The following is a 27,613-nucleotide window of genomic DNA, read 5'->3' as shown; positions in this document are numbered from 1 at the left end:
TTACCAGTTTGACAGCCTCAAAATGTAGGCCTATTTATTACTTGTTCCCCTTATTAAAAACCCTGATTATTATAGATGCCCAGTAACGTAACGATTAATCGATTATTAAAATAGTGACCACAGAGTAAACGATGTGACACACTGCTTGAGCCCTGTCCCATGCCTGTATCTTCTTTCAGGTCCTCAGGTCTAGTTATAAATAACTGTTGGGAAACACGGATTGAACATGGGTCCTTGATATAAAATTGATATTTGAGAGACAGGGAGACATACCTGGTGTCAATCTGGCCCGTGAGTCGTCTCCAGCGGTCAGAGAGCAGGCCCACCTCCTCGGTGTATTTGGACAGCATCATGTCACACCTGTGGAAGGGTCCGCCCACCTGCCCGTTCCAGTGGCTGGCTTTGGCCAACGCCTCCTCCATGGAGGCCAGAACATCCTTCTTCTGGTCCAGCTCTGCTTTCATGTTCTACACATCAACAACAAACGGGAAACACCAGTCAAATCTATCACCCCTGACCGCTTATCAAGATATTTTTAGAATATCGGGGCATACACCAAATGTAGTCTGGTTCAATTCCAAGATAAAGCCCACCTTCCACTCTCCGTGTGTTGCCATTTGCAAAATCCCTTTGCTGTGGGAAACAACAACAAACTTCGAGCTAGCAAGCTACCCGCTGAAAATGGCAAGTTTTAAAAAGAATTTGGATCGTGCAACAATGCAGGCCTGCTTGGTTCTTTCGAGGAATTATGTAATAAATAAATATGTTTACGGCGTTTACTATCTAACTGGGATGATTGGGGACTGATTGGTGGGATTGCTGTGGATGAAGTACACACGGCGATACAGTAGTAAGAGCTAATGAGGTTTAACCATGTATCCAGCTAATTTAAATAACTCATGTTACTGTATTGTGTTAACAGTTAACTTCATTTAACGTTGTATTTGGCGTTTTCTTTAGCGGGGTGCAAATGTTCTTTCCCGAGACTATTTTCCTTCAGAGCTTAGCGGTTTGTGAAAAGGTTTAAAGAAATGCAAACAACCCCGAGCGTTTTTTTCTCCTAACCCAGATTGGATCGGTGGTGTAGCCAGACCTTACTCCACAGTAGATAGTAGATATGGAAAAAAATCAAATATCACGCTAGTTTTGACCAAATACACCGATGTCGATATTGCGTCGATATTGTAGGGTTGACTATTGGTGCTTCACAAATGATTTATCACACAATGAGATTTTTGATAATAATCACAAATAATGTGGATGCAATGACTAAGTGGGTAAAGGCAAATAATAAAACAGCTAGTAAGTCTTGTAAGTTTAAAAAAATGACATCACATTAATAGTCCACAGCGCTGTGGAGATATGTCTGGCAATGCGAGACTACACCCAATGCAACACAGTGGGACTCTCTAGCTTTCTCACACCAGCTTTCCTAATTTAAACTGATGGGTGAACACTGAGCCATGTACTGGTATTCTGTCCCCGTTTGCCAGGTATTAGGTTCGGGCAGAAGAAACGGCTGGTAAAATGACAGCAAATCTGCAGCAATTGTTGCAAGAGATGTCTGAAAATGTAGTATGTTTTCTAAAATACCTTCAGGGTCAAAGTGTAATCCTCCACTTCACTGGGCGACAGAGAGGTGGTCTCTTTCTCTGTCAGCCTCGCCTCGTGAACTTTCACTATGTCTTCAGCTTGTGCCACACACTCCAGCATGTCTCTTAGAGCCTGCAGCCTGATGGAGAGGAGATGATGGAGACGTGGAAAAAGTCATTTCAGGAAAATGTGACGGAATACATTTAGACAATGTGTAGTAGTAGCTTCCTTTACATTTGCTGTTACTAAGTAACTTCGGATATTTTTTGTTGTTTCGATCTGTGATCATCTTAGTTGGGATCTTGTGTAGGCATGGGCCGGTAAACGATTCTGACGGTATGATAACCGTCAGCAGAAATATCACGGTTTCACGGTATTGCAATTACAGCTTTAAAATGTATTTTTTTTTAAATGTCTGGGTACTTTTTTTTTTTTTTTCATTGAACACAATGTATTTTATTTTTTAAACACACTGCACACTGGCAGGAAGACGGATTACTAAACTGTCGTTTCTGTCCTTGACAGTTTATACCTTAGGAACGGTATGACAGAAAATTAAAGATAATTTTTTAGGCCTTTATTTGTATAGGACAGCTTAAGACATGAAAGGGGAGAGAGAGGGGGAATGACATGCAGCAAAGGGCGGCAGGGCAGAGTCGAACCCGCGGCTGCTGCGTTGAGTAGTGACTCTATATATGGGCGCACGCTCTACCAGGTGAGCTACATAATGACAGAACATTTTAGTGGTTTTGAAACCTTGACTTTTTCAAACTGCGGTATACCTTGAAACCGGTAATCGGCCCATACCTAATCTTGTGTAAGGCTGCACGATGTGAGGAAAGTATCTAACTGCGATTATTGTTAATGATATTGCGATTGCGATACGATTCACGATATTTGAGGGAATGATAATTTTTGTATCATTATACTCATTTTCATTGAAAATATAAAAATTTAAAAAATTTAAAAGATTGAAGAGGATCTGTACCAAACAAAGATTTTTTCTTTAGTCTGTAGGATAATATTTGTAAGCCGGGATGTCTCTATAGCACCATAATACTTCATTTTAGATTACTTAGGTTGGACACATGTTTCGCCATTAACAAATACTGCACCCCCACCCCCCCTGCAATTTGGATATTACACTAGTCCATATTGCGATTTTGATAAAATTGCGATTAATTGTGCAGCCCTAATCTTGTGTATATGAAATTTAATCTTTCTTGCTAAACATTAGCTGACACAGAACATCAGCTACTCTTCCTGGGGTCCACACAAAACATAAAACATGACAACAGATAAGACATTTTCAGACAAAAAAACGCATCTCTCATTGAGATCTTGATCTCAATGAGACTTCCTGAACAATCAAAAACAATAAAACAGTTACCGCTGCAGGTAAGCTGATGAGCTGCTCTCCAGACTGGCCAGTCTCTGGTCGATGACTCCGATCTCGCTGCGGAGGAACTGGGCTTTATCTGAATCACTCATGCCCTCCAGCTCCTTGGAGATACTCTCCCTCAGACGCAAGTACTCCTTGCGCATCGAGTCGACTTCACGCTGAACCGTCTGCAGGGAAACGGAAACACACACACACACACACACACACACACACACACACACACACACACACACACACACACACACACACACACACACACACACACACACACACACACACACACACACACACACACACACACCAATCAATAAGTATTTGGAATATTATTATTTTTTCATTTGAGAGGTATTTTTAAGTTTACTTTTCAAAAAGCAAACAAAGAAATTAAAAGATATATTTCTGTTGTGGGGGTAAAAGTATGGAACAATGCCGATATAAATTAAAAAATGTGCAACTTTTGGTTTTTAAGAAAATGGTTTGTAATGCTATTGTTGAGGGTCACAAATGTGTAGTATATAGTAATGTATTTTTGTTATTATTTCTAGTGTTAGTTGTTGGCACTTGACCCTATACACTTTCACAGCAACAAAAATTACGGGGGGGGGGATTACAGTAAGAAACATTTTTTTTTCTGATAATAAAGAGACATTGTTTACTTTAAATGCTGTGTATTTGTGTTCTTACATTATATGGGTCACATAACAGTGATATATAACCAAAAGATGGACCCTGAATTCATTCAAAACTTTAATTTGTTTCAAAAAGTCATACATGAATAAATATTTTTAAAATTTGACTGAAAGAGACAATTCTATTGTTAATCGCAATTATTTCTGAAACAATCAACTGTACAGCAACATTTGGAGTCGTTACAGCTCTGTTTGTGCCTACCTCTAACTGAGAGATCTTGAGGCCACAGTCGTGCATCCCGTCGTCTCCGAGGCAGATGTGAACGTGCTGACTCAGCGAGCCCTCGGCGCCCTCCAGCCTCAGTCTGAGCGCGTGCAGCTCAGATAAGCTGCGGGAGGATGTCTTAATCACCACCTTGTCTTTTGCCCTCTTTTTCTGCTCCGCTTTTCGTCTATCCTCTTCGCGCCTCCCGGCCTCTTCTTTGAGCCTCCTGGCCTCTTCTTCTCGCATCCTGGCCTCCTCTTCGCGCATCCTGGCCTGCTCTTCGTGCCTCCTGGCCTCCTCTTTGCGCCTCCTGGCCTCCTCTTCTATCAGCTGCTTTTTGTGTTGCTGCACGGATTCCTGCTGCACTTCTTTATGTTCCTGTTGTGTAACTGTGGGTGGTAGACACAAGATATGTTTTTTTTGTCATAATTGGTGGAGGAAAACATGATTCTTTGGCCCTGAAGACTCTCGTATAAACAGAACATGATTTGAATTCTCCAACACTAAAGCAACGGATTCTCTCATATTAGAAAAAGTAAAAAACATTGGGGAACTCTAAATTGAAAAATTTTGTCTAGAACAAAGAGTGGGTTTTCTAAAATTGTAATGAAATCAAAAAAATTTTTGCAGCTTCAGGGATTATTATTATTTATTTTTTTACAAAAACATTGTTTATTTCCCCCTTAAAATATTTGATGCCGTTGCATACATTCAAGTTTCAAAAAAAATTTTGTCGATAGAAATATAGAAGTTAGAAATTGGGGGGGTATAAGTGATAAATAAATGCATATGGATTTCATTTGCATACATGCATAATAACCTAGCAAACAACACATACTCAAATTGGTCTTGACTGACCAGAAACTAACAAAAATAATAGAATTTCTGTATTATTAATGCACTGACCTCAAAAACATCTGTTTCATTGGTAAAGTAATATAAACAATGCAAAACTAAATTATAGTTCTCGCCACCAAAAATCAATTATTTTCTCAGAAAAACAATCCTCTTGTCTTTTGTTGATAACAATAAAATTGCACATTGTATATAAATCAAAGTATACATTTGTTTTCATGCAGATGAGTGTGAGGTATATATTCTTTATAATACTGACTGTAAGTCGGCAGCTGCACCACTATTTGCTCATAGTGGTCCTGGGCTTCGGTGAACTGGTTCTCGATGCCTCTCTTGTCGTCGTCGGTAAACATCTGGGAGCCGTGGCTGTTCACTCGGAACTCCTCGTAGTGAGTCTCCAGGCTCTTGATAAGTTGGCGGTATTCCTCAGGACGCATGCTGGCCAGCTGAACACACACAAACATTATGTTTAACCCTCCTGTTGACCCACTTTCAAAGTTTCTATATCAGAAATATGGGTTTCTTTTAACCAAATTACCCAAAAATAACATGGATGGTTCCATACAACGCTCTTCGCAGGTAAAATTGATCATTTTTATTCAATTTTGGGTGTTTTATACAATTTGATATAGCATTTAAAAAAAAAAAAGACTGAAATGGTTTCAAAACCCAATATCCTGACTAAACATTGACATATACCAGGGATTATCCATTTGGCATCCTCTGATCTTAACTATTTGTTGTCATAATTTCAGTTTTTTTTTTTTTTTTTTTTTTTGCTGACTGTTTACTGACCATAAATTTCAAAAATATGTGTAAAACTAGTGGTCCTAAGTTGGGGTAACACCAACTTATGACCACTAGTTTTACACATATTTTTGAAATACCACTTACTTAGTATACTGGTGGTAGTGGGGGGAAAAAAGTGCCAAAAACTTTGAAAGAAGCGACACATACGTCGAAAAAAAAAATGGATCAAAAACTTGGAAAAAGGCAACAAAAACGTCAAAAACCGTGCTCATTTTCTATTTTGACAAGTTTCATAGTGGACGGTAAGACAATAGAAGGGTTAAAAAAAATAACAAAAAAAATGCAGTGATGGAGTGTAACCAAGTACATTTACTAAGTACAGTACAGGCCAAAAGTTTGGACACACCTTCTCATTCAATGTGTTTTTTATTTTCATGACTATTTACATTGTAGATTCTCACTGAAGGTATCAAAACTATGAATGAACACATATGGAATTATGTACTTAACAAAAAAGTGTGAAATAACTGAAAACATGTCTTATATTTTAGATTCTTCAAAGTAGCCACCCTTTGCTTTTCTTGATAACTCTGCAAACCCTTGGTGTTCTCTCAATGAGCTTCATGAGGTAGTCACCTGAAATGGTTTTACCTTCACAGGTGTGCTTTGTCAGGGTTAATTAGTGGAATGTTTTCCCTTATTAATAAAGAAGCAGAGGGTGGCTACTTTGAAGAATCTAAAATATAAGACATGTTTTCAGTTATTTCACACTTTTTTGTTAAATACATAATTCCAAATGTGTTCATTCATAGTTTTGATGCCTTCAGTGAGAATCTACAATGTAAATAGTCATGAAAATAAAAAGGAAACGCATTGAATGAGAAAGTGTGTCCAAACTTTTGGCCTGTACTGTAAGTAATGTACTGAAGTGCAAAATTTAAGGTACTTGAGTCTCTTCTTTTCATGCCCCTTTCTACTTCTACTCCGCTACATTTCAGAGTGAAATATTGTACTTTACAAATTAATACTTTTGCACATATAAATATAAAATAATAAAATTAAAAATGTTTATTATAAAATTAAACTACCAACTTTTACTTTACTTTCTTATACTTTCAGTACATTTTCCTGATGATACTACTTACATAGTTTCACTTAAGTAACATTTTCAATGCATGACTTTTACTTGTAACAGAGTATTTTTACAATGAGGTATGTATGGTAGTAAAGGCTCTCAATACTTCTTCCACCACTGCCAAAAGGTGTGAAGGCAGAGCACACTAAAGAGAAAGGGTTAGAGAGAAGTTTCTCTATCACGTACCATGTTGATGGTGAGGGAGTTGATTTTTCGTATATCCAGGAGGCAGTACTGCCAGGCGATGAGACTCTTAACATTGATGTACAGCTGACTCCAGATTTGCAGGATGGCCTCATAGTACTGCTCGTTCCTTTGGATAACACAGAGACAAAAGTTAAACCTCACAACAACAATGTTTCTTGTATTTTCAGTGTTTCCTTTAGGATTTTTTTTAGCAGTGGGGGCAGGTCTGTCCGAACGTTGTTAAATTGCAATGTGCATTATGTCGGCAGGATAATTTAAAAGGCAACTGCGACTACATTGTGCATCTGCCCTGTTTCTGATACCGTGGCGGCAGAAATTTTGCCATGGCGGGCTGCCACTACAAAATCAACATAGAGGAAAGACTTTTTCTTAGCAGCTAAAGCAAATTATTTTCCCATCTTAGGCTGTGTTCAGACCAATAAAAGTAATCCAGCAATTTGTCGCAGGGTTGTGCGGCAGTGTGGGAGTGTCACTCAAATGGCCTATTTGAGTGACATTCTGTTGTGTTCTTTAACCCCCCCAATGTAGCACAAGTAGACTTTATATTTCACAGATACCGTTTCCCGTCAGATCGTTTATAGATCTCGGCATTTCCGACCACACTTGAAGGCTGCTTCATTTCACGGAAAAAGAGAAAAAGAAAAGAGACGAGCGAGACAGATCAACTATACTCTGTTGTTTTGCAAATATCCAGCTGTTACACAAATTCCTGGGCAGTTCAGTGCTTGTCTTTGGTGTTTTAAAACTTTCTTGTGGCAGCGATAGATAGGGCTGCACAATTAATCGCAATTTTGGGTCACTTTCTCATAGACTTCTACAGAAACCGACCTCCTTTTGCAACCGCACGTGTCGCCCCCTGCTAGAATTCAGATAGAATGCAGGTTCAAGGCACTTCGGAATTTGCAGCACTTCGCCGAACCGGATGCTTTGTCCATTAATATTATACAGTCTATGATGCAGACTTACTTGTTGGCGAGACTGATGCTGAGCGGGTTTGGAGGTGGTACGATCAGGCACACAGAGGGCACCAACATATCCAGTCCTCCCGGCCCGGTCACGTTCCACTTACTGCGTTGACTGTTGTCCTTTAGGATTGCCTCATTTCCCTTACAGATCACCTTCTGCGGAGTCCAATAAAAATACATTCCATCAATAAGTAAATAAACAAAGAAAATCAAATCTGGCACAACAAGACAAGTCTTTGAACGTTTTTAAAAATACTATCAGATTTTCTTTTTTTAAACACATTGATTTTAAAAGGTATAACAATTTCCTTACAGATTAGTGTATATGTGGCATAATTCCACCCATCCAACATGCCTTCATCCTTCACTGGTTACAGAAAATCAGCCTAACAAAATTGTCACTCATCTTTCCTACGATGTAACAAGAGCGTGTGAATGAAATATTAGGTTGTTAAATTTTTCCTAATTTAGAGGCTGGTCGGCCGGCTAGTAAGCTAGCTTGCTTGCTAGAGGGCTAATTGTTTAGCGGTGCAGAAGGCGCAGAGAGAGGTCTATTACGGTCTTTATATTGTCTTTCACGGTATAGGGTATACGTTTATTAACGTTAGTTTATTTTTTAATGTGTAGGTATGTAGATCTTTTAAAATACATGTTATGTTTAAATAATATTCCAACACAAATAGTTATGTATATCTCGTACGTTTGCCATTTTGTTGTCATAATCGTTCATACCTACAGTATCTCACAAAAGTGAGTACACCCCTCACATTTTAGTAAATATTTCATTATATCTTTTAATGGGACAACACTGAAGAAATGACACTTTGCTACAATACAAAGTATTAAGTTTACAGCTTGTATAACAGTGTAAATGTGCGGTCCCCTCAACATAACTCAACATACAGCCATTAATGTCTGAACCGCTGGCAACAAACGTCAGTACACCCCTATGTTAAATTCCCATAGAGGCAGGCAGATTTTTATTTTTAAAGTCAGTTAGCGTAATAGCTAGTTTGATTTGCATTGAGACATGATTTTATGGAAAGTACCCCATGCCAGTCTCTAGGCCAGTCTCTAGGTATTTGTGCGGGACACACCGCACAAATTAGGACCTTTAGAATACTGACCTGGTCTTGTTTGAAGTCACACAGGGCTTTGACCATGGTGGGGCTGCCGCTCTTCTCTTCAGGGTTTCTGGGTTTCAGCCTCACGATGCTCCTGGACTTGCTGACCAGATGTTGAACCTGCCTCTTGTTTTCCATAATCTTCTCTTTCTCCCTCTGGAGATTTTAAAATAAAACAAAAAAAGAAGATCAGAAACAATAGTAATAATGCAGATCACAAAATAATAATTACAAACTGTAGCTCTTCTGTAGCTTTTTCAAACAGAAAAAGGTGATAATATAAAAAACTAAACTAATAAAATACACAATGTGGAAATAATGAAATAGAAGGTAGACACAATAAACACAAGAGGACAATACAGTTTACGGCAATTAAAAAGAAAATTATAAAACGGTGAGTTTTGACCATCTACAGACTCAGACATTCTGACATTACATGAGAATTACAAAAAGAAAAAGCTTTTGTACCTCCAGACCCCTGAGGAGCTCCACTAGGTTGTCCAGTGGAGTGTTCTTGTCACAGGTGAATCTCTTACGGACCGTCTCATGTTCCTTCTGCAGAATGCTGTACGTCTCATTGGCCTCTTTGAAGAACTGAGATAAATAAAAGAAATATAAATACATTATAGGGGCTTCCTAGAGTGTATGTTTCCCATTGATAAAATGAAATACTATGTTTAAAAATAGGCGTAGGTCCTATTTCTGGCATGCGTGCGTTTCCGGTGTGTCACGCAGGCAGCGTGCAAGCTCTAAACTGTTGACATGCGAGCCAAAATAAAAACGGATAGGCCACGCAGCTGATACGCTCACGGCACGCAGGCAGTGCACAGCCGGCCTAACCCCTAATTTCCACCATGCGCATTTGTGCTGCGTTCCGGTTTTGTTCCGTCTTCCGCCACGCACCATATCACATCGGGAGCGTCTCAATAGGGGAGCGTCTAAGAAGGGGAGCGTTTTGCTGCCCGACTCGCAGATTATATTGTCTCTACAAGTACTTTACTGAACAATCACGTGTTTATTGGCTAGTATCTACATTCCACTCCAAGCACTTTAACTCCATCGCCTTCTCTTTTCTGGCGTTGTCCTTAAAAAAAAAAAAAGGAGGACATGTAAAGGACACGATATTGGGGGGTTCTTTTGGTGAATTGACTTGATAGCCTCGCTGTTTCACTTCCTACCCGGCTGTCCGAACGCCCCACGGTTGGCTTGAAATTACACCTGCAGCGTATCTTTGGTGGACTATCAAGCATGGATTTCAATGGGAGCGATTGCTCGCAGGAAAATAAAATTTGAAAAAAAAAAAAAAAAAAGTTTTCAAGTTCAGAAAAGTAGAGGTCACAATCACAGGGGGACGTGTAAGAAACGAATCAGTGCGTTAGCATAAGATCGCAAGCAATTTCTGCTGCTCAAAGACCTCGCTAGATTTGTTTGTCACATTTTTAGCCTTTATTCCAAAGTTGAAAGTGCAAAGAGAGATAGGAAACATAAGGAGAGAGAGGTATGACTTGAAATAAAGCTCAGTGTCTGAAATCGAACCATAGATGTTGAAATTATTTGCTGATCATGTGTTTTTGACTATTCTGTTTGCTCCGGTTTTGGTCGCCACCAACACCTGAGAGAAATATCTGTCTCTTTACTTGCTAGTCATTATCAGCCTGAAATCCAATATCAGTATCTGATCAGTACATCCCCATTCATTAGAGTGTTTTTAAGTGTTATGTTTGGTCATGTTACCTGGCTATAAGCTGCATTCTCCTTCAGATGAACGTCAATGCACTTGGTGATTTGAAGAAGCCAACTCCACTGAGTCTGCAGAGTGTCCTTGTAAGCCTACAAAACAGAGACAAAAAAAAATAAGGAAACTATAATCACCGCTTTGCGGTTGTCTGCCTCCGCCAACCAGTCAAGTTGCAGTTTACATCCATGTCTGTCCAGACTCATATAATATATGTAGTGAAGACTTTGAAGCTATTTCATAAAAAATATTAAGTGTATGTTTTGGCAAAACATGGATGCTTTACATGGAAAAAAAATCAATACAATCAGCAATCAGTGTTTTAAGGTGGGCACCCCAGATTGGTGTCACCAATTCAGTATCCGACCAAATGTGAAGTATGGTCACAATCTCCCCTTCTGTCCCTGAGTTATGGTGTTTAATAATGGCCAGAAAAGTGTTTTTGCAGAACAATATGATGTCACAGTGGAGTTGACCTTTGACCTTTTGGATATAAAATGTCATCACCTCATCAAATTATCCTATTAGACATTTTTCTAAGTGGACATTTGTGCCAAATTTGAAAGACATTCCCTCAAGGCGTTACTGAGCTATATCGGGTTCATGAGAATGGGACAGAGGTGAGATCTTTTGGTCCATAACTTTTAACCACCAAAATCTAACCAGTTCACCCTTTAGTCCAAGTGGACATTTTTGCCAAATGTGAAGAGGTTCCCTCCAGGGGGTCCTGAGATATCGCATTCACAAGAATGGGATAGACGGACATAAATAAGCATAATAAACAATAAGGCTCCCACTTATATGAATGCATGTAAACACTGTGTATGGTCTGATGATGAAGAGATTGGTCCACACCTCAATCTTGTCTGAAGCTGGGTGGTTGTTCTTCAGGAGGGTATCTACTCTGGCTGTCAGCTTATTCAGGTCCTTCTCTTTGCCCTCCAGGGCACTCATCAGCTTCTGTTACATAAAAAGAGGTTTAGTAATCACACAGAAAACATCGGTGGCTTTGCTCTAAGTGGATGACTGACTGCAGCTGTCAAAGATCCAATGTATCACAGATGATTGCTCCCTTATGAGACGCAGATTAACTCCATAAAAAAGGCATTAGCGTAATTTAGACTCACAGGATTGCCAAGAATGTTAATCGACTAGAAAGAAGCTCTTAAAAATTGAAATTAAACATGGATTTCTGTTGCATCAAGGCATCAAAATAAACCCAGTTCTCTCCTGGTTCTCGCTGAACCTTTGATCCTTTAATGGTTTTACTGACCGAGTAGCTCTCCTGCTTCTGTGGGATGTACTGGTCGATATTCTTGTCTCCCCAGTCGAACATCAGCTCCTCCTCCTCCCTGTCATTGACCCACATGATCTCTTTGGACATGTCCTGAATGATGCTCTTGAGTTCTTGCAGCTGCTCGATCCGACCGATCGACATTTGCTGGCAAGAGAGACGAGAGTACGTTTAGATACAACAATTTAGCTGTAAATACACAACACAAGTAGTGATTAGCCAACAGAGTATTTTGCTATTTCTTTTACCTGTAGACTGTCCCATTCCTGATCCAGAGCGTGAATATTTCCCTTGTCTCCTTTCCTCATCTGTGGCAAGAAAATCAACTTCTGTTAATGAAAGACTAGTCTCGCATAGCCAGACCTTCCTTCGCAGCACTGCGGAGGAGGGTCTGGCCAGTCCACACAGCATTCTGGGATAGGAAAAAAACGTGCTCTGATTTATTGGCATTTCTTTAAACCAATCACAATCGTCTTGGGCGGTGCTAAGCGCCGGACGGAGCCATGGTGCCTCTGCAAAATAGCCTCACCATATCAAGGAATTTGTTTTGGTGAAATGTGTACGTTCAAAAGTTATTTTAGTGGTGCAACAGAAAACTCTGTCTGGATTTACCCTGCAGAGATCTCTATTTTCTCATATAAAAAAGTGCCAGAAAAAAAAGTCGAATCATGTATCCTGTTATTATCCATCACTGTGTGCATTTTGATGCAGATACCGATTTACAATTTGTAAACATTTTATTTCATTGAGATGTAAATTAAAAAAATTGTATTCAATTTTTTTTGAGCTTTTGGGGGAGGTACATTATTTGCGCTCTCTCACAAATTTATGTTACTGGGACTTCGGTTTCCAACAATACCATATTTGCCATTGTAATGATAAATGTGCCAGACTGAACCCACCAGGTCTTCTTTGGCTTGCACCACCTGACTGGCCCTCTGGATGGAGCTGTGAAAGTTCTGGTGGCTGCTGAGCTGCTGCTCGATGGCAGCAGGATCGTCTGCCCAGGAACCCGTTTCTATCAGACGCTGAAACACGTAAATCATATTTGATCAGCAGAAACAATAACAATAAAAAACACTGATGCAGCTAAAAACTTTTCCTTAAATTGGATATTGGATATGGAAATTGGAAACTTGGATGCATGGATGTACGTTGTATGGATACAACGTTCTTCGCAGGTAAAATTAATGATTACTTCCATTGAATTTTGGGCGTTTTATTCAATTTTTTTGCATTTGAAAAGAAATGTTTACATGGTTTTAAAACAGTATCCAGACTATATGTTGACATTAACCAGTCCGTGATTATCCACTCAACATCCTCTGATCTGAACTATTAGTTAAAATAATTAACAATTTCTGCTATTTCTAACTAAAAAATTATGTATAATGTCATAAATTAGGTTTATTGACCATAAATAAAAATTTTTTTTTAAAAACCATTGAAATAAGCAAGAAAAAATTTAAATAAATAATAATAAAAAAATTAATTAAAAAATTAAATTAATTTTCAATTTTGACCCTGTAGGACAACAAGTTCATGGTTGACGGGAAGACAACACAAGGGTTAATTTGACTTTCTTTTAGTTCATTTTGAGGCGGACAGCAAAACCCTTCTGACACACATCTTGCAGCCCAGAGAGGGAGTTTCAAGGGTTTCCAAATATGTGTGTATGTAACCAGCAGGTGGTGGCAGAGAAACAAGTTGGCTCAGGATTTGTTTTTTTTCATTTTGCGAAATTATGATTAGGAGCCTCTTCACCAAAAAAATCTCTGGAATCTACCAGAAAGAAAATTGCTTTGAGAATTGAAGACAAAACAAAACCTTTTAATGTCTTTTTCACTGCAGAAGTTCCCATAAACGTGTGTGTCCACTTGTGTGTTCTTGTTTTTCTGTCAATTTCTCATGACATAATTGCAATGAGCATTACAACTTCCTCAATCCAGTGTCTCTAACAACACAGAATAGATGAATGCAATCATGTCTCAACTATGTTGTGTGCACAGTATGATGAGTTCTGTGAGTCAGTTCACCAACACTGTTTATTCCTTTTTCTTGACGTGACACGACACAAATCTATTTTATTTATTTTTTTTATAGTGAATGACCTAAATAAGACTTAAAACGTGTCTGCAAATGCATTGAGCTACCATATACTTAGGTCTTCCACTCAGGTCACGAGCTTCGGTGTCATCCTCGATAGCACACTTTCTTTTGAAAAACACATCAATAATCTCACCCGGTCTGCTTACTTCCACTAACGCACCATACACCGCCTTCATCCATCACTTACACCCAATAATACTGCTACTCTCATCCACTCTCTTATGTCACTTCCCGTATCGATTATTGTAACTCCCACCTCTCTGGTTTACCCCACAAGTCCATCCATAAACTCCAATTGGTTCCAAACTCATCTGCCAGTATTAGCACCAGAACCCCAACAACTGAACTGAGCCTTCAGCCATTCTGCCCCTCGCCTCTGGAACTCCCTTCCACTATCCATCCGTACCATAGAGTCTCTAACCACCTTTAAAACCTCCCTCAAAACCCCAACTATTCTGAAAGGCCTACCCCACATGACTCCACTCTCCATCAAAATCATAAATATATTGCTTTCTTTTAATTTTCTATCTCAATCTTTTAAATGTGTTTATTTTAATTTAATCATATTTGCCTTTTTAACTGCATTTTTGCTTGTTTTAACTGTAAAGTGTCCTTGAGTGCTATGGAAGGCGCCCATAAATAAAATGTATTATTATTATTATTATTATTATTATTATTATTATTATTATATATCCACATTGTCGTTTTTTGCGATATCTGTGTTTTCATTTCTTGTGCTTTTCTTTTAATTGCAAATTGAAAATAATACCAATACCGTCAAGGAATCACAACACTGTAAAAGTAGTTAAGAGTAAATATGGAGGCTAGCCACTTTTTTAAAATTTAAAGTAACAATCCACAATCACAATGGTCATCCCTCAAAAATCAATGGAGTAGATATAATAAAAAAAGGGGAGTTCATACATATCTGACTGCTTGAATTTGTTGATGAAAACCATGTGTAGTAATATGTAACAATAATGAGGAGGTGACGCATCGTGATATCGAATCGTTGACAGGATAATCGTAATCAAATTGAATCGTGACACCAGTGAAGATTCACACCCCTAGTGTGTGTGTGTGTGTGTGTGTGTGTGTGTGTGTGTGTGTGTGTGTGTGTGTGTGTGCACACACCTTTTGCTGTGCAATCCAGGCCATAGCGTCTTGGTAGCTCCTTCCCGGCTCCTCCCAGCCTCCTGAGCCCCCTCTGGTGCTCCTCCTCCTGTGCGTGGTGCTGTGGATGGCCATGTGGACCCCCTTCAGCTGGTCTTTACACATCTCCAAACTACAGATTAGGAAGAGAGAAGGGACATTTGGCAATACTTGTATGTAAATCATTTTACAAAAAAAAGAAAGGGAGAAGTGTTCCTTACGTCCTGACTACGTTGTCATTGGGCTGTCCGAGATCTCTCAGGTCCATCGCGCAGCCCTTCAGCTGCTCAATGCTATCTTTGGCCTTCATCATGTAGCGCTCTGCCTCATTTGGGGCACTGCCCTGCAAGACATAAACAATGCATTCAGGGAGGTGTACAAAACCACTGCGCAGAAAGCAAAATATGCATCCATACATTTCCCTGCGAAAGGTTTCAGTCTATGTTGAAATTCGCATATGAATGAGAATTTCAACATATGAGAAACAACCAATAATGTCCGTCACGTTTAGCCCTGTTTTATCCAGTAGATTTAATGTCTACCAACCAAAAGGATCTGACAGTTTTCCTACTTATTTTTTATTTTTGGTCATATGCCACCCCTCATTTAAACTTAATGTGGTGCAAAAGCCTTTGTTAATATTTTTAGGGCCCGAGCGCCGACAGCGGCGAAGGCCCTATTGAAATTGAAGGAATTATTGTTTCTTTCTTTCTTTCTTTCTTTCTTTCTTTCTTTCTTTCTTTCTTTCTTTCCTTTTTCCCGTCAAATGAATTGGCTTTTTGACGGGCTTAACATATTCAAAAACTCACCAAATTTGGCGCTCGCATCAAGTCTGGTGAAAATGTACGTATTTTAAGGGTTTCGGAAATAGGTGCACAAAAATGGCTCGCTAGCGCCCCCTAGAAAGTAAAATAATTGAGCCCCTGCAGTGCGTTTAACGTAGACTCACGAAACTTGGTACACACATGTAACATGTCAAGATGTACAACAAACTTAATTAGAGCCATACCCTAAACCCAACAGGAAGTCCGCCATTTTGAATTCAATGTTCGAAATTAGTGCAATTTTGGCCATTTCCACATGTCGTACTTTAACAAACTCCTCCTAGAGATTTCATCCGATCAACTTCAAACTCGGTCTGTGCCATCTTAAGACGTTACAGATGAAAAGTTGTTAAAAGAAAAACTTTTCGTCATAGGGCGTGGCTGTGGCAGGGTGGCCATTTTGTGTGGTTCGCCGCCGAAACAGGAAGTGGGTGTAACTCGAGTGTACGTTGTCCGATTACCTCGAAACTTTTCAGGATTCATAAGAGTCCAACCCTGAGGACAAATAAAGGCCGATATTTACTTAAAGTCATAGCGCCCCCTAGTGGCAACAGGAAGTAGGCCTAAAAGTCAAGGTGCTATACTTTAACAAACTCCTCCTAGAGATTTCATCCGATGGACTTCAAACTTGTTCTGTACCATCCCAACACCTTAACGATGAAAAGTTATTAAAAGAAAAACTTTTCGTCAGACGGTGTGGGCGTGGCGTAGCGGCCATTTTAAGTGTTTAGCGATGAACAAAGAAGTTGTTGTAACTTGAGTGTACGTTGTAGTATCTGCCCGAAATTTCTCACAATTCACAAGGGTCCAGGCCTGAGGACACCTACAGGCCAAAATCAACTTTTGGTCATAGCACCCCCCACTGGCATCAGGAAATCTGCCTTACATGACAAACATGAACTCAGAATGTGTGGTCTACATGTGATACTGAGCCGCCCCCTATAATATGACCACGCCCACTTACTCAGGCCCCGCCCCCTTTCATAACATTTGAACCGTTTAAGGTAGAGTCTTGTGTGAGGTGTCATTGAACTCGGCAGGGAGTTCCCTTTTCATTGTTGATGATTTGCGGCGTCTGAGTGCCGCGCCAATGAACGGTCGCAAGGAGCGGCGTACGCCGTTAACTCGACGCGCGCAGAGGCGCGAGGGCCCGTCCATCGCTGCTCGCAGCTTTAATTATCTGTTGGATTTTTCTTTTCTTTTTTTGACATGACAAGCACCTTGTCTTAGTTTTTCTTTAATAATAAATGCAGCGCTTTCACTTAACACTGAATTTGTCAGATTTGAGTTTACAGGACAAAAGTTTCTGAAGAAAAGTTGCTCAGCAGGAAGTTGAGGAAGTGTGTGTGGAAGTGTGTGTGTGTGTGTGTGTGTGTGTGTGTGTGTGTGTGTGTGTGTGTGTGTGTGTGTGTGTGTGTGTGTGTGTGTGTGTGTGTGTGTGTGTGTGACTGTTAAAAACAGATCCAACAGAGAGAAAAACAACTTGGTTTCATTATCAGCCTGGTTCCTATTACATATTCTGACAACCAAACACTATTTCTGTCTTTCTTTTTACATCTTTTTGCCAACCGAAGTAAAGCTGCAACACGATACACAATGCTTTTTCTTTTGAAATAAAATCCTACAGAAAGAGCTTTGACCCAGACAGGCTACAATTTGCACAACTGCAGGGAAAAGAGCCAAAAAGTAGCGCTACAAAACAAAGCATGACTCACAGACTGAAGGGCGTATTCAGCTTTCTTCAGGTACTCCTGGCACTGGGCCTGCAGGATCATGGCCCTCTGGCGGATGGCACCGGAGCCACTGCAGGGAGCAGCAGAGTGAACTCATCAGCATCAAGCTCATTACTATACTGTAATAATATTCAGCTGCATTATTTGTATATAAGGCACAATATCACAGTTTAGACCAGAGCTTCCAGACTGTTTTACCATGTGATGTAATGAGTTATGAGCAGTTTCACCAAAGACAGCTTCGCTTTTCTCTTGGCAGATTGATTCATTTGAATATGTTTGACAGCCAGTATTTCTCAACAAAAAGCTGACTTTAGTCAGAAAAAGATCATATCATTTTGTGCAGCAGAGCGTGTGTTTTTATTTCTTTCTCATCCTGTTAAATCATCTCTTGATCTCGAAGATTTGTCCCGTGGGAACCACTGACTCAGACCACACAGTGCGGATGAATGTCCTGTCGAGATTATCACATGCAGCATTGCATGGCTTTGAGGAAACACTTTCGTTTTGAGGTCATTTTTTGTCCTAGCAATTATCTAGAATGAAGTTTATATGTAACTGAAAAAAATTTGGGGAGTTTTTATGCAAAGGGTCATGTAGTAAGGCATTAATATTAGTGAAAATCAAATAAAAATTCAAATGACAATGTTTATTATGTACCTCAGAAAGGAATAAATAATGGTGGTTAAAGAGGTTTGCTAATGTTTTAAAGACCACGCCAAAATATTTACTCTGACATTCAGGCTCCGCTTCGGATGCCGTCAAGCGGGATCTCTGATCGTAATCAGTCCTTCACTGACCACACTGCTAAGAGTGTGATGGGCAACAACGACTCAACCTGTAAGAAATCGAAAGGACATAAGTACTCTTTCATTGAACTTTCGACCTATAACCCATGTTGAACTTGCAAAAACTGCAATCAAATCTGAGGTTTCTCAACAACAATCAGGCGAAAGAGACACACATTTAGTTTTATATTCATTTTGCACTGAACCGCAATCACCCCCAGTGGAACTCTGGTGGAACTGCAACCAAATTCAATACAATGGGGCTGAATAGGGAGTGGAAAGGCTTTCTGTAGACCGGCTTTGGCCAGACTGACCTGCAGAGCAAATCTCAAATTTGCTGGAAGTTCGTCAGGGTTTTTCCAGGCTAATTTTGAAAGGTAAGTCATGTCAAGTTATGTTAACTGGTAACTGGTAACTTTATATACATTTGTATGTGTATTATGAGGTATTACGGGCTGGGAATAGTTAATGCATGACACAATAATAAAAACATCATTATCATTCACCACATGCAGTAGTTTCACTGAAAACAGAGGTTAAGTTGGTGTCTCTGCTTTAGCACATACTGGATTTCTGAGGCCGATACTGGATTTCAACATTTGAGAGTTGATAATAACTGATAACAATATATTGGCATGACATGAACAATCTGATGAGAATCTTATCATCAAAAAGGTTACCGTTTCTAAACAAAGTCCAACATATTTTTGGCATTTCTGTACTGCAACTGATCAGCCGACACTTGTTTTGTGCAACGCACACTTCCACAAAACAAAAAAAAAGGTGCTGCATGCAAAAACAGAAAGACAAAAAAACAAAAACAGACATAGGATGGAAACATCTGTACACTTATATATGTCCTTTGCACCAAAAAATTATCCAACCTTTTTTGCCTGAGGACAATGATGTATCTGCCATAAGCTTATAGCCAACTGACTGAAATATCAGCCCAATCGGTTGATCTGTCTAGTTGTGATTACTGAATCCTCATTTGTGGCTTTTTCTTAGAAAAAAAAATCCACTGCCACAACTCTACTTTACTAATCAGAAGGCCCACATAAATACCTGCTAATAAATATCAGAAACTCCATGATTTAAAATGAATAAGACATGATCGGCCCCAGAAACTAAACATTTTCTTTCATCATGTCAAACATCTTGTTATCATGTCGGCCAGATGACCTCTCTGCCCATTTCAGAAGTACCACAGTGACACACAGTATTTCCCCTGTGGGTGATAGCGTGGAAGGTCTGAAACTGACACACATTTCTGGAACAAGTGAGTGAAGTAAGTTAAGCTGTTGCAGCAGAGGGAACTTAGCAGCTCAGTGTGAGCTATAAATCAAACTCAGTGCTTCTCTCTCCAGGGAGGGAAGCTGCTGTGCAAAACACAGCTATTCCAGTGCAGCCTCGTTTTATTGTCACTGTGTTATCAATGATTTAATAAAATAATCAGGTAAGTGGTTACGCCTTTAACAAACATAGCCTACTACGGATGCAGGTACAACAGTATGCAACCTTACTTTAACTTGCATGCAGACAGAGTCAATAACTTAAACTGTTCCAAAACTCAATGAAACAGATGTAAATGTTAGGTTATTTTGCAGATTTGCAGAAGATGATCATTTCCCTGTATTATATGATCCTTGCAAATATTATCCTGCATTTGTTTGCATGTGGTGTTTGGGCTGCAAATGCTAGAGCTTTGTTGGCTTAAGGGCCATTATGTCTAATCAAGGTGTGCGGTGACGAAATGAACACTGGGATAAAACAGGCTGCATTGTTAATATTTAATAGCAAGCAGCTTTCAGGCTGACGTGCGTCCTGCGCCACAAAATGCTGCCTTGGTTCACAGAAACAGTCAACAGGTGGCCGCAAGAGGATAGCAGATTAAATAGTTTTAAAATTAACCAGAAAATTAAAATCATACCTCGTTCCGCCTCCCTTTCCGCCCGACATTCCGGCGCTCACCATTCCGCTTGGCATTCCGCTCACCATTCCGCTCGACATTCCGCTCATCATTCCGCCTCCCGTACCGCTCATCATTCCGCTGGACTTTCCGCCTGCCACTGCGCTCGACATTCCGCCTCCAGAACCGCTCATCATTCCGCCTCCCATACCGCTCATCATTCCGCCTCCTCTGCCGCCCGACATTGCGGCGTTCACCATACCGCTCGACATTGAGCTCACCATTCCGCCTCCCGTGCCGCTCATGTTTCCGCGTAACATTCCGCCCCCCATGCCGCCTCCAGATGACTTTGAGAAGGTGTAGGTGTTGTACTCTGCGTCCATGTAGGGCTCGTACCCGTTACCGGCTCCGTGCAGGATCTCGCTCCGGGAGTACTGGACATTCCCCCCGCCGGTCAAGTCGCCGTTGGAATTGACCCTGCGGCCCGTGTACAGGGCCTTCTGAGACCCGTACATACTCATTCTGACACGGAAACGGCAGCCAAAGCGACTCTGTGGAAGCTACAGGGAAGCTCAGCAGGCAGGTAGAGTATAGTCTCTCTCTCTCTCTCTCTCTCTCTCTCTCTCTCTCTCTCTCTCTCTCTCTGTGTCCACCTGTCCGCCCCGGCCCCCTTTGCTCTCTCTGGTGCAGACTGCAACCAGACGGCAGGGGAGGATCGTTTTTGGAGGCTGGTGACCACACCTCTATGCCTCTCCCTATAACCTGCTGAGCCAAAAAAACCTCTCTCCGTGCCACTCCCCTCTAAATCAAACTCAGCTGGAGGCAGAGAGCGCGTTTAGTGCTGTTTGTAGTTCTATCTTTGTGGGGACCAATTTGACTTTCAGATTAACAATAATAATTAATAGCAATAATAAAAATGCACTGATTGTCCTAGATGAATAACAGGAGTAAAGAATGTTGGGTTATCCCGCCTGCTTCAAACCTCGAGTCTCATCAACAGTGTGAAACGTTTCTTATCTATGAAAAAAAAAAAAAAAACTCAAGGTTGTTGTTTTTCTTAAATTCAGGACATTTTTTGAAAGGATTAGACATTGTTCAAGGTTTTCTAGAACATGAAAACATAAAAACTGTTAAAAAGTGATAGATGTGAGGTTAATGTGGTTAGGGTCTGGTGAGACAGGTATGGTGATGGGTTGGTTATGACCTAGAATACATTATGTTCTCACAAGATAAGTAGAACATGTGTGTGTGTGTGTGTGTGTGTGTGTGTGTGTGTGTGTGTGTGTGTGTGTGTGTGTGTGTGTGTGTGCCCTGCATGCACAAGCACAACTTGTATTTGCCAGTGGAGCTAAAATAAATGCATTGATCATTAAAAATGAAAGAAAGAAAGAAATATTTTCCACATTATTGACAATTTGTATGTATTTGAATGCCATTTCTTACATATTTTGATATATTGAAACACCTTGAAACATCTGCATTTGGCAATAGGGCACTTTCTTTTTAAATGACAGCTGTAAAGAGCTCCAAAGAGCTTCAAGGTAAACTGTTGCAATGACAGGGTGATGCCTCAAGCGTTTACAGCACGCCCAATTCCTCATCCTCTGTCTTGACTCTCTCTTCCACTGAGAAAAAACTCTCTCTCACACACACACACACACACACACACACACACACTACTTAAACACTTGCCTCCAGCCAGTGGGTGGGATTCACAGGAGAAAAACAAGTTTGACAGCTGTTTTTGAATGACAGCAATGTTGGTTGTATTGACTGTCTAAATATGATAAATGGAAAAATAAAGCCAACCCTGATTTAATGATTAATGCTTTATTCATGTCACACTGATTTTGTTTACGCCCTAATTTATTTTTTTGTGCAAAGCTACGTTTTTACGAATTAACAGATGTGTTCTTTGCAACATGTGTTCAAAGTCACTTTTCTTGAGTAACTCAATCTGCCAAATGTTATTCATTTTTTTGTGAATGTACTAAAATAGTGTCATCATGAGTATGTCTTATGCCAAGGAATACAGATTTTTCCTAACTTAAATGCACACAGTGTTGTACAGATCAGTGTGAGCTGATTTTGATTTTAGTTCTGCTTTTAATACATTACGGCCTCATCTGCTCTTACAGAAAATGACTCAGATGAATGTTAATCCTTCTATTATTAAATGGTTTTATTCTTTTTTAACAGATAGAACCCAAAATGTTAGGATTAACAACTCGCTTTCTGAATCAAAATGCATCAGTACGGGTGCACCTCAGTGTGTGTAAGTTCACCAGTCCTGTTCACCCTTTATACTAATGACTGTACTAATAGTCTCCCGGGCAACCTGTTTTTAAAATTTTCTGACGACACTGCCATTCTTGGTCTGCTTCACCAGAACTCAGATCCATCACTGTACTTTACGGAGGTTAAGAAATTTGTTCTGTGGTGTGACAAGAACTATCTCACCATTAACATTAAAAAAACTGAAGAGATGGTGTTTGACCCTAGTTAGGTGTGGGATCATACCCTTATGTCCATTCATAGGGAGGATATCAAACAGGTCACTTCTTATAGGTATCTGGGTATCCACCTGGATAACCTCTTAAACTGGAGTGACCACGTAGATTATGTATATTCCCGTTTACAGCAAAGACTGTATTTCTTACGCAGACTAAGGGTGTTTGGTGGCAGCCAGAACATTATATTTTTATTTTATCAGGCAATGATAGAGAGTGTTACCAGGTATGGCGTGGTTCGGCAATCTCTCCACACAGTCCAAATCAAAGTTGCAGCGCTTGGTACAGACTGCTATGAAGGTGATGGGGAGGACTGATAAGCTCTCCCTTCAGTCCATCTATGAGCAGTCTGTACTTAGGCAGGCGCGGAGAGTATTGTTGGACCCGTCCCACATCCTTCAAACGGAATACGAGCTCTTGCCTTCTGGCGGAAGGTACCGAATCCCTAAAACTAAATTGAACCGTTTTAAATACTCCTTCGTACCAGTCTCCATCTAAATTTTAAATAAAAATTTTAAATAGATTTGTACGATTTGTAATAGATAGGCCGGAGAAGTGTGCAATAACTTGGTGTTCTGCATTTTATTTTTTATTTCTGTGTGTATGTAGCCTATGTGTATGTTTTTTAGCTGTTATTTGTATTTTTTTATGTGTATTTATTGTCTGTAATAGCAGCTACTACTATGCACGCACTCTTGAGTCCATAACAAATTTCCCCTAGGGGACAATAAAGTATATTCTATTCTATTCTATTCTTCAATTCAAGTCCATCCATACATTCACGCATGCCACTTCAGAACAAAAGGTGTCTGGTGTTTTTCTTTTGGCTTAGTCCTAAGTAAAAAACATTAGCTGTCATTTCAGTGTGCGATGCCTAGGAAGTAACTGTTACAATTGCATCCATGCTCCATCTACAAACCCAGTCAACTGTTGTTACTTTTAGTGGTGCAAGTTCATCATTAAAATATTAATATCCTTCAACAGCTGTAGAGTTTATACAGAGATCAGGTAAAGATGACTTCATCTACAGTCTTTTTTTTGTCTGCAGGCCCTGTGACCTTGCTTGAAATGAGCTGGCTGAGAAGAATGAGGAGAATTCTGGTCGATTTCAACACGTAGCTATGTTGTTTGTTGTCATGTAGCACTGTCAGTCGCGAGAAAAATGGAAATAATCGGTGTTGCCTACACCGAGTTATGCTACTGCTAGATTTCGCAACCAGGAGGCTGAAACGGGGCAAGTTTGAAACGTGCTTTTAGCCTCTTAACATGTTCGAAGTAGATGCAGTAGATGTGAAAGAAATGCATAAAAGTTGTGCTAAACCATACCTCTGTTTAGTTCCTGTGTTCCGGTGGTGAGACAGCAAGACGAGTGCTTAGGGACCGTCTACAAACTACAACACCGAAAAGCAATACAAAAATATTTTCAAAAATAGGCATATGCTATTGGCAGGGAACTAGGAACAGGAATTGGAGTAAACGTGATGCAGTGCATTACATGCTTAAAAGACTTTTCTGCGTGCTGGTGCCCCTCTGCATGCAGTTGGTGCCCTTTTTATTTATTTTTTCGCCCCTGCCCCTCAGAGAGCCTGAGTCCGCCACTGTTGAACATGGTAAACATTCTACCTGCTGAACATCAGCATGTTAGCATTATCCTTGTAGCCATGTTAGCATGCTGATGAGCTCAAAGTGTCAAGCTACGCTGTGCCACAGTGCAGCCTCACAGAGCTGCTGGCATGGCTGTAGACTCTCGGTCTGGTTTTCATTTGAGCTTTTTTCTTCTTCTCATGAGATCCAAACTATTGTTATGGGAATGTATCACCAGTGCTCGAAGTGGGCCGGGGCTCACCGGTACACAGTACCGGCACTTCTATATTTTACTCTCAAGCGTACCTGCACTTTTTCTTGCGTACCGCTACTTCTCGCATGTAGCCCGTACTCTACCCCTGACAGAGAAAGCATCAGTGTCAGAGAGATTGGTAATGACCCTAACGTTACATAAACTACACTACCCAGAGGGCACTACATGACTTACCTCAGATTTTGACGAATCACGTAAAGACAAGCAGTCGGCCCACCCTATCAGAAGTTTGCTTTTCCACGGACGCTAGTTCGAAAAAGCTGTCTGATGCCTGCGGCCTGACCAAAGCAGTTTTCACAGCTGAAAACCTAGAAACTAAAAAGAAGTGTGTTGAGTTTGTAAGTCATTATGTTAGCCTGGCTTCAGAAAGGTACTAAAAGAAGGCGTGTGCCAGAGCCAGACACGTCAACAGAGGTCCAAGTCCAACCAGAAACATCCGGTAGCCTACAATTCATGAGCTTCAAACTAACGTTAACGTTGATGTGAGCGGAACAGCTAGCGTTAAAGAGGAGTCTGCAGCTACCAACATTAACGTTACCATAGTCAATGACACCGAAGTCAACAACAACGTGAGTAACGAAACACATGGATGGCCTGACTGTTGGCCAAGGGACCAAATTATGTATTTTTGCTCCACGAACAGCTGGCTCGTTTTTATAGATAACAAACTGGGCTGCAAAACATGTAGCAGCATCCCATCACACACACACATGACTTGGTTCAATAAATACATACATTTATGTTGTTAATAAATTGTTGTACCAGCAGTATCTCCAAGTTTTGTTTTTCACTATAGAAATCTTCAAGCACTGTGGTATTACACCAAAACAGCAGCACAAATTGCACAGAATTAACAATACACAGAAGGAAGAAATGCACCAAATTGTGTTTTTGCATTTTTTGAGTCAAGACCGATCACGTCTTAAAATTGACAAGTATGCCTTGGCACAGAAGCAGCTCATCTGCAGGCCAGTATTTCCATCAGACTTTGGTCTGATACAGGCCACAAGCACCAATACTAATGAAAATAATAGTAAAAAAATAAAAACAAGAAGAACATGTGTTTGCCAAGCGCTTGAAACAAGACCCTTCAGTTCAAGGACAGTCTCCCTACAGTACACCACTAATAAACTCAGCAGCCATTGAGGAATGTAGCATGTGTGTGATTGTGTGTAAGACTGTGGGATTGAGAGGTATGAGCATGCATGAGTGAAAGTACGAAGGAGAAGAGAATCAGGGACGGGTATATTGCTGTGCAGTTTGTTTTGCAGTTTAGGATTTATTGCAAACAGTTGTTTTCCATTCGCATAATTGCGGACTTGGTTTGGAAGCCTGGGTGCAGAAGAATGTTTTTACCCATCTCTTTCTGGGACATGATGATGAATCCAGCTCTTCACTTTTATTACTATTGACTTAGTCTCGGAGCTCTCGTGTGCTCGCTGTGAGTGATTCATGAAGATAATAAGCTGAGACATTTTTCTCAGGGAAAAAAAAAGGTCCCACCTTATCCCCTTGTTATTCCCCGTGGCGAATTCAAGAACACGCCTTTGCCTGAACATAAACTCCCAACGATACACACCTTTCACCTAAGCAGCATTCCGGCGCCGGTCTTCCTTTTTCAAAAGCATCACTTTGTGTCCTAATTTACAGCTGTGAAACCTTTGCTGTCATTTAAAAGTGATAGTGAAGTATTGGACTACTGAAGCATGTTTTAGTGGGTCAACTGCACTAAATCAAGACAGAAGACTGAGATTGTTATAGTCCTGTGCATGTTTAATCTGCTGCACAAAAGCCTTTAAAAACTGTAAAAACTAATACCTGAATTCAGCACATATACTGTATGTGAGTCTTTTTTTCATCCTCAGGTTAAATGAGTTAAATCATTTCAGGGTGTGTATCTGAGGCGTAGCCCCAGTGTCCCCACCCTCTCCCCTCGCCTTTCATTCCTGATCACTAGAGACAGGATAAGGCTTGCACGCATGAATAGGTTTCTGAAGGTCGCCTGACATATGGAAGGGAGTGTGACGGTGTGTGTGTGTGTGTGTGTGTGTGTGTGTGTGTGTGTGTGTGTGTGTGTGTGTGTGTGTGTGCAGAAGCTCCCTTGTTTAACCTTTGTGTTGTCTTTGGGTCAAATTTGACCCATTTTTCAAAATGTCTATATCAGAAATATGGGTTTCCTTTTAACCACCTAATTTTAATTACCCAAACATAACATGGCTGATTCCACACATTGTGCTTCACAAGTACAACAAAAGATAAGATCTCTACTTTCATTGACTTTTGGGTGTTGCATTGCATTTAAAAAAAATAAAAATAAAAAGTTTCAAAACCAGACGGAATTTTGACATATACACTTCTGTAATTATCCTTTATTTAATATGAGTCTAAATAATTCATAATTTCTGCTTTTTTTAGGTTTATTGACCATGAATTCCAAAAATGTAGTAAATGTAATAAGTTGGTGTTAGTGGTGTTTATACATGGTAGTGAAAAGAAGCATTAAATGTAAAAAAAAAAAGAGTGGAAAGTGTCGATAAAAGAGACGAAAACGTCAGAAAAAGTGTTGATTTTCAGGACGACAAGTACATGGTCGAATGGAAGCAAACACAAGGGTTAAACGGCTCCTCGTCAGACAATTAAAATATTGTGGTGCATGGACATTAAAAATCTTAGAGTAGGATTGTGCATTAAAATGCACTAGCATTAAAAATCATTAAACAGGTAAATGAAGTTGTCCAAATTTGGATCCTGTCCACGATCAGGCACTTCCTCTAAG

General features: G+C 40.2%; 1 protein-coding gene across 1 annotated transcript in view; it reads right to left on the bottom strand.

Annotated features, from left to right (window-relative positions):
* Nucleotides 1-21,144, bottom strand: part of dspb (desmoplakin b) — a 35,631-nt gene extending 14,487 nt beyond the window's left edge. Inside the window, exons 1-18 of the mRNA XM_028586952.1 lie at nt 20,491-21,144; nt 17,755-17,842; nt 15,437-15,558; nt 15,198-15,348; nt 12,857-12,982; nt 12,203-12,262; nt 11,934-12,101; nt 11,516-11,620; nt 10,660-10,755; nt 9,394-9,519; nt 8,929-9,081; nt 7,803-7,957; nt 6,816-6,942; nt 5,004-5,190; nt 3,887-4,278; nt 2,984-3,162; nt 1,594-1,732; nt 274-467 (exon numbers count right to left, since the gene is read on the bottom strand). Of these exons, the coding sequence (XP_028442753.1) occupies nt 274-467; nt 1,594-1,732; nt 2,984-3,162; nt 3,887-4,278; nt 5,004-5,190; nt 6,816-6,942; nt 7,803-7,957; nt 8,929-9,081; nt 9,394-9,519; nt 10,660-10,755; nt 11,516-11,620; nt 11,934-12,101; nt 12,203-12,262; nt 12,857-12,982; nt 15,198-15,348; nt 15,437-15,558; nt 17,755-17,842; nt 20,491-20,990 (3,068 nt within the window). The 5' untranslated portion in view covers nt 20,991-21,144. The remainder of the gene's footprint in view (nt 1-273; nt 468-1,593; nt 1,733-2,983; nt 3,163-3,886; nt 4,279-5,003; nt 5,191-6,815; nt 6,943-7,802; nt 7,958-8,928; nt 9,082-9,393; nt 9,520-10,659; nt 10,756-11,515; nt 11,621-11,933; nt 12,102-12,202; nt 12,263-12,856; nt 12,983-15,197; nt 15,349-15,436; nt 15,559-17,754; nt 17,843-20,490) is intronic.
* Nucleotides 21,145-27,613: the final 6,469 nt, after the last annotated feature.

The sequence above is a fragment of the Perca flavescens genome, chromosome 9 (genome assembly GCF_004354835.1).
Source record: "Perca flavescens isolate YP-PL-M2 chromosome 9, PFLA_1.0, whole genome shotgun sequence".
NCBI lineage: Eukaryota > Metazoa > Chordata > Actinopteri > Perciformes > Percidae > Perca > Perca flavescens.
The sequence above is the reverse complement of the archived record's forward strand: the minus strand, read 5'-3'. Positions and strand labels throughout refer to the sequence as shown.